Source organism: Entelurus aequoreus, linkage group LG28 (genome assembly GCF_033978785.1).
Source record: "Entelurus aequoreus isolate RoL-2023_Sb linkage group LG28, RoL_Eaeq_v1.1, whole genome shotgun sequence".
Lineage (NCBI taxonomy): Eukaryota > Metazoa > Chordata > Actinopteri > Syngnathiformes > Syngnathidae > Entelurus > Entelurus aequoreus.
Genome location: NC_084758.1, coordinates 32,558,041 through 32,571,334, shown reverse-complemented (window position 1 = coordinate 32,571,334; position 13,294 = coordinate 32,558,041). Strand labels below are relative to the sequence as shown.

General features: G+C 39.5%; 1 protein-coding gene across 1 annotated transcript in view; it reads right to left on the bottom strand.

Annotated features, from left to right (window-relative positions):
• LOC133645136 (glycine receptor subunit beta-like) overlaps window positions 1-13,294 on the bottom strand; it is a 103,000-nt gene that overhangs the window by 55,282 nt on the left and 34,424 nt on the right. Inside the window, exons 3-4 of the mRNA XM_062039970.1 lie at window positions 8,951-9,057; window positions 6,010-6,077 (exon numbers count right to left, since the gene is read on the bottom strand). Of these exons, the coding sequence (XP_061895954.1) occupies window positions 6,010-6,077; window positions 8,951-9,057 (175 nt within the window). The remainder of the gene's footprint in view (window positions 1-6,009; window positions 6,078-8,950; window positions 9,058-13,294) is intronic.

Below are 13,294 nucleotides of genomic sequence, written 5' to 3'. Positions count from 1 at the left end.
GTGCTTCAGTGTTATATATTGGGGCGGTATAGCTCGGATGAAGAGCGGCCGTGCCAGCAACTTCAGGGTTGCAGGTTCGATCCCCGCTTTCGCCATCCTAGTCACTGCCGTTGTGTCCTTAGGCAAGACACTTTACCCACCTGTAGGGTTGCAAAATTCCGGGAATATTCCAAGTTGGAAACTTTCCATGGGAATTAACGGGAATTAATGGGAAAAAACATTGAATGCAACATGCTAGATCTTGCAGCATGATTATTAGCTAAAACAACCTGATTTAATGCAAATTCAGTAGAATTTCAACCCTTCACGGTGCATTCCTCCATCACATGCGCAGTGCATTCTTCCATCACATGCACAGATAATTCCCAGCATGCTACACACTACAGCAGGGCTATTGAGGCCACACTAGTATTTGAGCCCGAGGACTTCATCCAGTCAGGTAAGTTTTGATGATATTACTGGGGTAAATATATTTGAGATGGCGTGGCAAAGTTGGTAGAGTGGCTGTGCCAGCAATCGGAGTGTTGCTGGTTACCTTCTACCTTCCTAGTCACGTCCGTTGTGTCCTTGGGCAAGACACTTCACCCTTGCTCCTGATGGCTGCTGGTTAGCCACTTGCATGGCAGCTCCCGCCATCAGTGTGTGAATGTGTGTTTGAATGGGTAAATGTGGAAATACTGTCAAAGCGCTTTGAGTACCTTGAAGGTAGAAAAGCGCTATACAAGTATAACCCATTTATCATTTAAGTTTAATAGAAAGTTTCCGGTAAATTTACCGGAAACTTTCCACCTGTTTGCAACCCTACCCACCTGCTCCCAGTGCCACCCACACTGGTTTAAAAATGTAACTTAGATAGTGGGTTTCACAATGTAAATCACTTTGAGTCACTTGAGAAAAGCGCTATATAAATATAATTCACTTCACACTAACTTCACCTTTATCTTTAGTTTTTAAGCCAAAATGCGTCCGTTCTCCCTTTTCTGTCTACACACTGTGTCTGTTTGTATGTACTCTGTGATTGTGCGCTGCCAAACCTGCTCCTCTGCTCGTAAACCAGCAATGTCACGACGTGACCTCAACACGAGCGGGGGGTGAGTGGGGGACCGGTACGTTTCAGAGACGGTATAGTACCAAAAATGGTTCATTAGTATCACGGTACTATACTAATACCGGTATATCGTACAACCCTAGATTGTACTGGATCTCATTTTAAGTATTTGACTTTCTGTCTGTTTGGAAGTCAACAAGCAACTGACCCAGCTGCAGGTCTGTTCTTTAAGTAAATGCAGTTTATTTTACGTTCTGTACAGCAGCACTACGCCGTCTCCATGGAATCCCCGCAGCTGCGCACCAGACACGTGCACAGACATTGCTTAACAACGAGCTGGACTGTCTTGGTTCCGTCCTTGTTTCTTCCCGCTGCGAGCCAGGACTACTACCTGGGGGAATGAACACGGGTCCTCTGCAAATGTTTGGGCCATCAGAACCGCCGCACACTGATCAAAGGTGACAAGAGCTGTAAACACAAGGGCCAGCTTAAAGCTCTCGAGGCTGTTTCGCTCTCTCGTGGAACCAGAACTAAGTATTGTGCAATAGATGACTGTTACCTGACAATCGCTTATAGGGAACCATTAAACCCAAAGCAAACTATAAAACAAGAAGAAGCTTGCCTTGTTAGGTCTTTGTTGTAAATCCCCGTGTGGCATTACTGTCTTTTGTGGAAAAGGAATATGTTTGGATCTGCCTCGACCTCACTTAGACGTTACACAAAACCGTTCCAAAGTCAATTTTTTTGTACAAGGATGACAAATGTGTGGGGCAATGAGTACATTTCTCCTTCAAGTGGGATCGTATTTTTAAAGAGATGTTGTCATTTCTTAACAATCCACTCGAGGGGCTGCTCTGCTGGCTTGTGTCTTATTTGACACACCTTTCTGCTGTGGAACTGAATCTTTTCTTTGGCTGCACATCAAGCCGCCCTGTGCCGCGCTCTCCCTTCTGGAGGGATTTAACGCAGCCAGAGAATCTCACATTGAGGAGCTGTAAAACGTGGGAAAAAAATGAAAACAACTGCCACAGTTTATAACGTCGAATTAGTCATCCTACAGGCAAAAAATAGATGTGCAAACGACAGCGGATATGAGGTCGGGCTCGGTGATGTAGAGGGGGCGAGTGAATGACATCGCACTGCCCACACAGGCAAAGTCTGAAGATGTCTAATCTCTCCTTATCTCTCATTAGAACTTTTTTTCAAATGTGATGCTCATTCACTCCTTTGACTGCAATTATTCGGAATCATAAAAGGTCTAAGCGAACCCAAAGGGATACACTTTATTACAGGTTCTAATTAGATCCAAATTCAAGAGCCGTATTAGAAAAATATACTGTGCCTTTGAAAAAGACGATAATGTTCAGTGTGCATCAGAGAGGTATGAACATACAAACACAACAAAAGTGCATTGTTAAATGAATACCTCTCAGACAGTCAAAACAAAATCATTTTTCACAAAGCTATTAAGTCATCATAGGCTATTTATTGTGCCTTAAGCTATTGAACATGCTCAATTCTTTATGCATGTGTTGTGTAAGCATGTTCCAATCAGGGTGTTATGCTCATCTAGAAGTGATACAGATACACTACCGTTCAAAAGTTTGGGGTCACCCAAACAATTTTGTGGAATAGCCTTCATTTCTAAGAACAAGAATAGACTGTCGAGTTTCAGATGAAAGTTCTCTTTTTCTGGCCATTTTGAGCGTTTAATTGACCCCACAAATGTGATGCTCCAGAAACTCAATCTGCTCAAAGGAAGGTCAGTTTTGTAGCTTCTGTAACGAGCTAAACTGTTTTCAGATGAGTGAACATGATTGCACAAGGGTTTTCTAATCATCAATTAGCCTTCTGAGCCAATGAGCAAACACATTGTACCTTTAGAACACTGGAGTGATAGTTGCTGGAAATGGGCCTCTATACACCTATGTAGATATTGCACCAAAAAGCAGACATTTGCAGCTAGAATAGTCATTTACCACATTAGCAATGTATAGAGTGTATTTCTTTAAAGTTAAGACTAGTTTAAAGTTATCTTCATTGAAAAGTACAGTGCTTTTACTTCAAAAATAAGGACATTTCAATGTGACCCCAAACTTTTGAACGGTAGTGTACCTATCACATGTATTGACTACAGTTTTTCAAATGTATTTATGGTGAGTGCAATTGACAACGTAACATTATCAACACGATATTTAAACTATTTCCTTAACATACAATTGTTCGATCAAAACAAAGTTACTAGTACACAAAAACTAAACAAAAGCAAAAACTACCATTTGCTACTCTTTTGAATCTTTTGGTTTCGGTTAACAAAAACGACAAACAAATGATTTTAATTGATCATATGCTGGTACTGATACATGGATCGATCCGCCCTCCCCTTATTTGTACCGTAATTTCCCGGACCATAGGACGCACCGGATTATAAAGTGCACCGCCGATGAATGGTCTATTTTCGATCTTTTTTCGTATATAAGGCGCACCGGATTATAGGGTAAAGGAGTCATATTGTTATAATTTTTTTGTAAATGTAACAGACTTCCTTGTGGTCTACATAACATGTAATGGTGGTTATTTGCTCAAAATGTTGCATAAATTATGTTTTACAGATCGTCTTCAAGCCGCTTTCTGACAGTCGCTTCAGGATGCGCCGTTTTGTGGGCGGTCTTATTTACGTGCCTCCACTTGGACAGCGTCTTCTCCCCGTCATCTTTGTTGTAGCGGTGTAGCGTGCAAGGACGGGAGTGGAAGAAGTGTTAAAAGATGGAGCTAACTGTCTTAGTGACATTCAGACTTTACTTCAATCAATGACGGAGCAGCATCTCCTCATCAGCTGAAAATGTGTCCCGTGAAAAACCGTCCGACCGGAACTCTCTAATAACTAAAGTTTCTTGGGTGAATAATTTAAACTCACTACACCGGTATGTTTTAGCACTTTCATGGTGAGTTTACTGACAGATAAAAGTAAGAACTTTACACTACTTTATATTAGAAATGGCAACAGCGGAGGATGAATGTCCCATAACAAGAAGATAGAGAAGAAGAAGCTTATCGACTACAAAGGCGGACCCGCGCAATTTTTCAGGAAGTATGCAGATCCCAAATACAGATCAGCAGGTACCAGAAGGTAAGAAAAGTTGCTTTTGCATAATATTGTGAAACAAAACACCAGATAATATGTCTTACCTTATACACACACCATAATAATACTCCTATGTTGAAGCACAGTACAATCCATCAAGCGGTGCAACTTCATAGCTTACCAAAGTCCTACTAAAATATTTTGATAGATTTTTGAGTGCCGTGTGTAATGTTCTATATTTTCAATGGAACATATAAAATCTTGGTGTTGTTTACTTGAGTCATATTGCAGTCTACACCTATCTCTTGTGTGTGACTGCCATTATATTGCAGTCTACACATTAAAACCTTTGTTTGCACGTACAACACTTAAGACCTTCAGTATATCAGTATGTGGTATTAAATGATGGAATGGATTAAGCAAAGCAATCAAACAATGTACTAATATGATCCACTTCAAGAAACTATTCAAACTTAAAGTGTTTACAAAGTACAAAGAAGAAGAACCATGACAAACATTCTCAATTTATTTCATCAATCCATTCATTCATTCTTAAAGTAATCTTACTTATCTCATCATATGAAATATGACTTACTTCACCAATTATTATTATTAAATTCTTACTATTATTTATTTATTTATTTTTATTGTGATTACTTATGGAGTTTATTGTGAAAAAATTGTGAACAGGAAGTGAACAAAAAGTTTTGCAACTGTTATGTAAAGAAAAGGGGTAGGATTAAATAAGCTCTGCTTCTTCCTACTCCTTTTTGAACATGTTGAAAAGAGAAACTGGAAATTGTGATGTATCATGTTGTATGCTTGCATGTTCGAAATAAACTCATACTCAACCCAACTCAACTCAACACATATCTCTTATGTTTGACTGCCATCTACTGGTCACATTCATCATTTCACCATGTACCAAATAAAATAGCTTCGAGGTGGGTAAGCAAAACCGGAATTATTCCTTACATTAGGCGCACCGGGTTATAAGGCACACTGTCGAGTTTTGAGGAAAAAAATATATTTTAGGTGCGCCTTATAGTCCGGAAAATACGCTACTCTTGGCCGTAATAATGCAAGATAGGTACAACAATTATCCTCTCTTTCGACACTTGTTAATTTACTTGTTCATTTCTTATTAATAACTGCTTACTTTCTACTGCAACGGGATTCCATCTGCACTTCTTAAACTTTACTAAGCACTTATTTTTTGTGTTGTTTGGAGCTATTTTTAACAGCTAGCTTAGCGATTAGCATGCCTGCTTCTGCTTGCTTTTACTGGATGTGTAATATGTTTAGCCTTGTCCTCCAGTGATAATGGTACGTAAGATACTAAGAAATGCAGTTTATTTGTCGTGATGATTATTAACCTAGGGGAGCAGTAAATACAGTGTCAGCCAGAGGGGATTGGCTGTTGTGATGGGCATTGGAATGCTTTAATCGGCATCGGTTGATCCCATACCATCCATACATCCATTTCCTACCGCCTGTCCCTTTCGGAGTCGCCTTTTCAACAAAATTGTACGGTTAATCGGCACATCTCTGTTATTGTGTATGTTGTGACCCCTTTCAAATGATGGCTAATGGCATGTCCAGTGCAGAATGTTGGTGGTATGGATTCCACGTGCATATAGTATATTAATGGTAGGATAAGTTATTTTCGAGATCCAAAGTCGCCCATGTCACGTCCTTGAGTCCTGTCGCTTCATTAACTTTCCAGCTGGGCTGCCTTATTGTTTTTGGAAATAAAGTCATCACATAAGCGACGGTATGTTTGGCCGTAAACTTATGCAATAAACCCTTTTTATAGCCTCGATTGGTGTAAATAATAATTGTCAAGGTGCCAGGATGAAGTGGAGTAAATTCTCACCATAGTGGTCTCTTGGATGGAGCCAAAGCTGTTGATGAAAATGTTCACTCGGTCTTCCACTGGTATTCCTGTGTGAGGAAAAAAAAAAAAAAAAGGTTTACTGTAGATTCCAGACTATAAACCGCTACTTTTTTCCTACGCTTTTGACCCTGCGGCTTACAAAATGGTGCGGCTAATTAATGGATTTTTCTTCGCTGACGGCCACATTGCAAATAGACTTTAAAAAAACACACAAAAACAAGTAAATACACTGAATAGGTGTGTTATTAGATTAGGTGACCACAGATGTTGCGCTAGCTGTTCAAAGTCGGGACCCAGCCGGGGTGGACCACTCATCTGTGCATCAGTTCGGGACGTCTCTGCACTGCTGACCTGTCTCCACTCAAGATGATCTCCTACTTGCCCCACTATGGACTGGACTCTCACACTATTAACTAGATCCACTATGGACTGGACTTTCACACTATTAACTAGATCCACTATGGACTGGACTCTCACACTATTATGTTAGATCCACTATGGACTGGACTCTCACTATTATCTTAGATCCACTATGGACTGGACTCTCACACTATTATGTTAGATCCACTATGGACTGGACTCTCACACTATTATGTTAGATCCACTATGGACTGGACTCTCACACTATTATATTAGATCCACTATGGACTGGACTCTCACAATATTATGTTAGATCCACTATGGACTGGACTGTCACACTATGAACTAGGTCCACTATGGACTGGACTCTCACAATATTAACTAGATCCACTATGGACTGGACTCTCACACTATTAACTAGATCCACTATGGACTGGACTTTCACACTATTAACTAGATCCACTATGGACTGGACTCTCACACTATTATGTTAGATCCACTATGGACTGGACTCTCACTATTATCTTAGATCCACTATGGACTGGACTCTCACACTATTATGTTAGATCCACTATGGACTGGACTCTCACACTATTATGTTAGATCCACTATGGACTGGACTCTCACACTATTATGTTAGATCCACTATGGACTGGACTCTCACACTATTATGTTAGATCCACTATGGACTGGACTCTCACAATATTATGTTAGATCCACTATAGACTGGACTGTCACACTATGAACTAGGTCCACTATGGACTGGACTCTCACAATATTAACTAGATCCACTATGGACTGGACTCTCACACTATTAACTAGATCCACTATGGACTGGACTCTCACACTATTAACTAGACCCACTATGGACTGGACTTTCACACTATTAACTAGATCCACTATGGACTGGACTCTCACACTATTATGTTAGATCCACTATGGACTGGACTCTCACTATTATCTTAGATCCACTATGGACTGGACTCTCACACTATTATGTTAGATCCACTATGGACTGGACTCTCACAGTATTATGTTAGATCCACTATGGACTGGACTCTCACAATATTATGTTAGATCCACTATGGACTGGACTGTCACACTATGAACTAGGTCCACTATGGACTGGACTCTCACAATATTAACTAGATCCACTATGGACTGGACTCTCACACTATTATGTTAGATCCACTATGGACTGGACTCTCACACTATTATGTTAGATCCACTATGGACTGGACTCTCACACTATTATGTTACATCCACTATGGACTGGACTCTCACACTATTAACTAGATCCACTATGGACTGGACTCTCATACTATTATGTTAGATCCACTATGTTCTGGACTCTCTCACTATTAACTACATCCACATCCGCGACAGTATGTGACGTATGTAAGAAGGTGCGCTTGTTTTATGTCTCTGTGAGAAGGAGAGACAAGAAAGAGTGAGAAAAGCTTGTAGTGCAATGCCTGCAGCTAAAAGCAACTGCGTTAGAACGTATACTTGAATACTCACGAAATAGTCCTTTTCTCATCGCACGGAGACAAACCCAGGATATATCGAGTACATTCCATATATCCCCCAGTCCTAGCTGAATGGTCGATGACTTGTGGACAATTAGTTCCTTTTGCTTCTCCAAACATTGATTAGCAGTCCTGTTTTTTTTAATAACAGCACTATCATGTGGAGTATTTTTCAGACATAAAAGTACAGGCAACACAGAAGGGTGCACGTTTTAGAAAAATGTTCAGGCTTTTGTGTGCAGCGGTTCAGAACTGGAAGACTAGTATATTGTTTGATGCAGGATTCTTTTGACTACTAGCTTGCTTAGAAAAAATATAATGTGGTTGTGTGCATTCCTACTGTAGTGCAACTAATTCATTTCCTATGCTTAAAAAAAAACCTTGCACTGGTCGATAAAAGCAAGGAGGTTTTTTTTAAGCTTTGGCCAAATAAATGGACAGCTGAGGAGATCGTGACACGCTGCTAATGGATGACTTTTCAGGTCACTCCGGAATTGAGAGCAGATGTTTTGCTTGCGGACCGGTCGATTGCGCTCGCGGCACACGGAGCTCAATGATGGCTCTGCCAAGGGCGCAAGGATGGACGCTATTTAATGTGAAGATCGACCTGAGGAGTGTCGAGGACATCAGTCAAGTGCTCGCCAGTTCTTTTGGGACATTCGTGACTGGAGGCTTGTGATTTGTTGTACTGTACCCTGTGTAAACTGCAAAGACTGACTATTAAGCATAATTTGTCATTGAATCACATGACAAGATTGGGTTTAAGAAAGTGTTATTTCCCCACTGCAATCTGGTGAGCTAGATCTTTAAATTTTTACTCGATGACTGCATGTGTGGATCTGAGGCATCTGAGTGTATTAAAGGAAAGATCAAGCTCTCCCAGATGCCCGCTCTGACCTAAGATTGCAGGGATGAGTCCAAAAGAAGACATATGTATCAGAGTATCCGTTGTGAAATTAGCATGACACTACTGATCAAACGGTCTTCATAAAGGCGAGACAGACGGGGATGAAGAGGGAATTCGGACTTACCTTTGAAGTTGGGTCGTATTCTGGGATCATAGGTGATCAGTAACCTGTTCAAGATGTTACTGGTGGAATTGGCAGGGACTCGGGCCAGATCCTCAGATGACAGCTGCCTACAAACAAAGGAGAGCCGAGTGAAGGCCGTCACATCGGTAGGTCACATTCCTGGCAAATGAGCGGTACAGCACAGGCACAACACGCTCATGACTCCGCTCTGATTCAATTAAGGACCCCTGGAGAACCACCGCTGGTTTGTTCCATTCGTGTCTGGAACTGGACCACCCAAACATTCAAGAATGAACATGTGGAACAAAGCCCAGCTCAAAGGTCTGTGTGGGGGAACCTGCTAGAACACGGCAATAACACATTCAAGAAGGCCAACATTAACTTATGAACCATTTCTGTAAGCTTTTGTGTAAGTTTTCTGTTAGCTAAATATGCCTAATAACAATAACAATATGCCTAATTACAGTTGTAGCGTTATAATGCTAACCAGGCTAAGGGCAAACAAGAATTACAGCTGATTGTCAGACCCCATTGGTCTTTTCATCATCATGCTCCATGAACCAAAAGTAGCCTTCCAACTGACAGTAAAACATTCACAAATGTGACACCCATTCCATTAATAACAATAAACGGTAATAATGATAACCGCGGTAAAACTCTTGATGATTAGTACTACCGTTGTTTAAATTTAAATGATCGAGAAACCTTGATTGATCGCCGCATTTTAATAAACTCACGGACAGACTGGCGATAGCTTGCTAGCTTAAATGCTGACAGGAAAACAGGAGACATTAACGACATAAACTTATATAAACTCAATGTCTGAGCAACTTCAATTGTGCACATTCAACATACAAGCTGTGCTCTCTTAGATTAGAGTGATTGACACACACAAAGGTGTTTTTATGGTGCTTTCTAGGACCGCTGAACAGGGTAGGACACCACAAAGCCCGCCAAAACACTTATCAGTGGGTGTATTTAAAAAAAATCTAAAGTGTGTGTGTAAGTACTTTTTGAGCACATCCAACAATACGGCGATAATAATGCTCCCGTTATATTTTTGGTCAAAATAACTGATATGAAATGTTCATATCGTTAACATCCCTAGCCCGCAAAACCCTAACCCATTTTTGACAGAGACATTTTGGGGCAATGTGTTCGAAGCAGAGGACGTTTACTGCCAAAACTGTTTAATGTATATATTAATGATATGTTTAATACATCCAAAGTACTGAAATGTATACTATTTGCAGACGACACAAATATATTCTACAGTAGTGATGACTATAATGAGTTTATAAATACAGTAAACACAGAACTAAACATAGTAAAACAATATAATATTATCCTTAAATATAAATAAAAAGAAAGTAGTGATGTTTGGAAATCGCAACATAAAGTCTGAACAGAAAATAAGTATTGATGGTACCCAAATTGAAATCGTAAACGACGATAAATCTTCTGGAGTAATAATTGATAGTAAACTATCGTGTAAACCTCATGTCAGACACATTAAAACAAAAATCTCCAAAAGCCTCTCAATTATAAACAAATCAAAACTATACCTCAATGAAAATGCACTCCGTACTCTATACTGCACCTTGGTACTGCCATACCTTACATACTGTGTTGAATACTTCTTTGTACTCTATACTGCACCTTGGTACTCCCATACCTTACATATTGTGTTGAAGTGTGGGGGAATACTTACCACAACACAATGAATCCTCTGATCATATTACAGAAAAGAGCAGTGCGGATCATTCACAACATTAGTTATTTAGAACATACTCATAATCTGTTTATGCAATCAAAGTAGCTCAAATTTGATGACCTTGTTGAATATAATACATTAATAATCTTATATAAAGCATTTAACAAATTATTGCCACCTAATCTACGTTTTTTTTTATAAGACGAGTGCAGGCTCATAACTTGAGAGGCTTTGGATATTTCTCATTGCCGAGAGCTCAAACCACTCGCGGGGCGGTATAGCTCGGTTGGTAGAGTGGCCGTGCCAGCAACTTGAGGGTTCCAGGTTCGATCCCGCTTCCGCCATTCTAGTCACTGCCGTTGTGTCCTTGGGCAAGACACTTCACCCACCTGCTCCCAGTGCTACCCATACTGCTTTAAATGTAACTTAGATATTGGGTTTCACTATGTAAAAGCGCTTTGAGTCACTAGAGAAAAGCGCTATATAAATATAATAAATATAATTCACTTCACTTCACTCGTAAACGTTTTTATGTGTCTGTATGCGGAGTAAAACTAAGTTTTTGTGTGTCTGTATGTAGAGTAAAACTATGGAACAAACTTGACTGGACTTACAACACAAGCAATGTCAAACTATTAATGGATTCAAACTATTATACAAACATGGGGTCTGGTTCAAATATAGAGATGAGGGTCTTTAATTTGACCTGCTGCTGTACTCTGTCTCAAAGTGTTAACATGTGCTCAATGTTTCCTTACCATTATTGCTATGTTGTCTATTACCATTGTTGCTATGTTGTCTATTACCATTGTTGGTATATTCATTCTTCATACATTGTTAATACAAATTATTGTTACAATGTAATAATTAGTTATCTGTGGTAATGCCACTATGACACAACATTTGTATTATAATCCTTAATCAAAGTAACAGTGAAACTCAATGTAATAATCACTGAATGGAGAACTGGGGGTGGGATTAAATAAATGATCTTATCCCCACTCCCTTTCAGGCAAAACTGGACAATCATGCATTACATACTGTACATTACCTTTTGCACAATATTAATTTATATTATTATGTGTTGTCAACTTCTTACTTTTTTTTAATGTCATTGCCTGAAATAAATAAATAAATGAAAAAGAAAAGAAAAATGACGTAAAAAGGAAGGCTTTACATTGTATTTGGGTCAAGGGGGAGGAGCCGCAGCCACGCTTTAGTGTGTACCTCTTGCTTGGCCCCGGTATAAACCCTTTGCTTGCCTAACAGAATTGCTATTGGCGACATCCAATGGACACATGTAGAACAGCAGTTTATTTCAAAACATTTTAACTCATTTTAGCAAACTCGCTGGCGGAATAAAACCTATTTGCGGGTCTTAGCCGGCCCGCGGGTCGTAAGTTTGACACCCCTGGTCTAAAATGTCGAGTATAAGCGCTCTGATACAAGCAGTCCTGCAGCATGTTTTGCAAAGCAGTCAGCTGAAATCTAAATGTCCTCCAATAAGTTTTTTTCTTCTATTTCAGTCAAGTCACTTACCAAAAGTAAGCTTGATAAGCTTCTAGGATCTAGAAGCTACACGACAGCTAAGCACACAATAGCACACAAGCTAGGGATACATTCTGTACAGTGTCCTACCTTAAACAACGTTGCAGGGTAAGACAACATTTGTCAATGAAAAAAGTCATTAAAAAAGTAATAGATATCTGACTGTTTTAATTGGTTTTACCCTTTAAAAATGGTTTTTAATCATATTTATTTTTTATATTGTATCTGTATTGGTTTTCTATTCATTTATTCTTTGTTTTTATTCAGTCATTGGTGTAGCATAATATTGTTTTTAATATTGTTTTTAATATTGTTTTTAGCATGGCTGTGCAGCACTTTGGAAACATTCTTGTTGTGTAAATGTGCTATATAAATAAAGTGGATTGGATTGGATTAGATAATTATAGTTACTTACAGATTGGCAGAAGCATATTACAGCATCCAACAAGAAACGTGAATGAATAATTGTGGACACCAAAGGTTTGCACGTACTAAAACACCTGCAAACCTAATAGCACAAACAAAGCTGATCTACTAAAATTGAGCACAGTGGATCGCATCTGTTAAGCGAGCAGAACAGGGAGCACAATCCATTTAGAGTGTCTTCATTAATATGCAAAATATATGCTGATCATCAGAACGCCCACAGTATTGGGAAGAAAAGATGCAAATATATTAGACAATCCCACAATGTGATCACTGTTTTGTGAGTACTGTTACGCATTTGTTAGTCGGGAAAGTATGCGCCAACTGACAGTTACACAGACGGCTGTGAGAAAGGAGGTGCTCGACTGTCAAAAATAAAAATATTAAATATATTCAGCAATATCGTTGTATAATTGTATATCTGCAAGGTGCTGTTTGCAACTTCCTCACAATAACATTTTTCAAAGCATAACAATATATATTTTTGAGGTGTGCCAACTTTTTTTAAATTTTGTAGTGGTTTTAGCGACTTCCTTGTTCGTTTACGGAATCCGGTCAACTTCCTTTGCTTTCACTTTATCGAAGTGTGCATGCAAGTGACGTGAAGGCCATATTGGGGGCCACGTACACACTGGGACCACATTGGGTACTGTGCG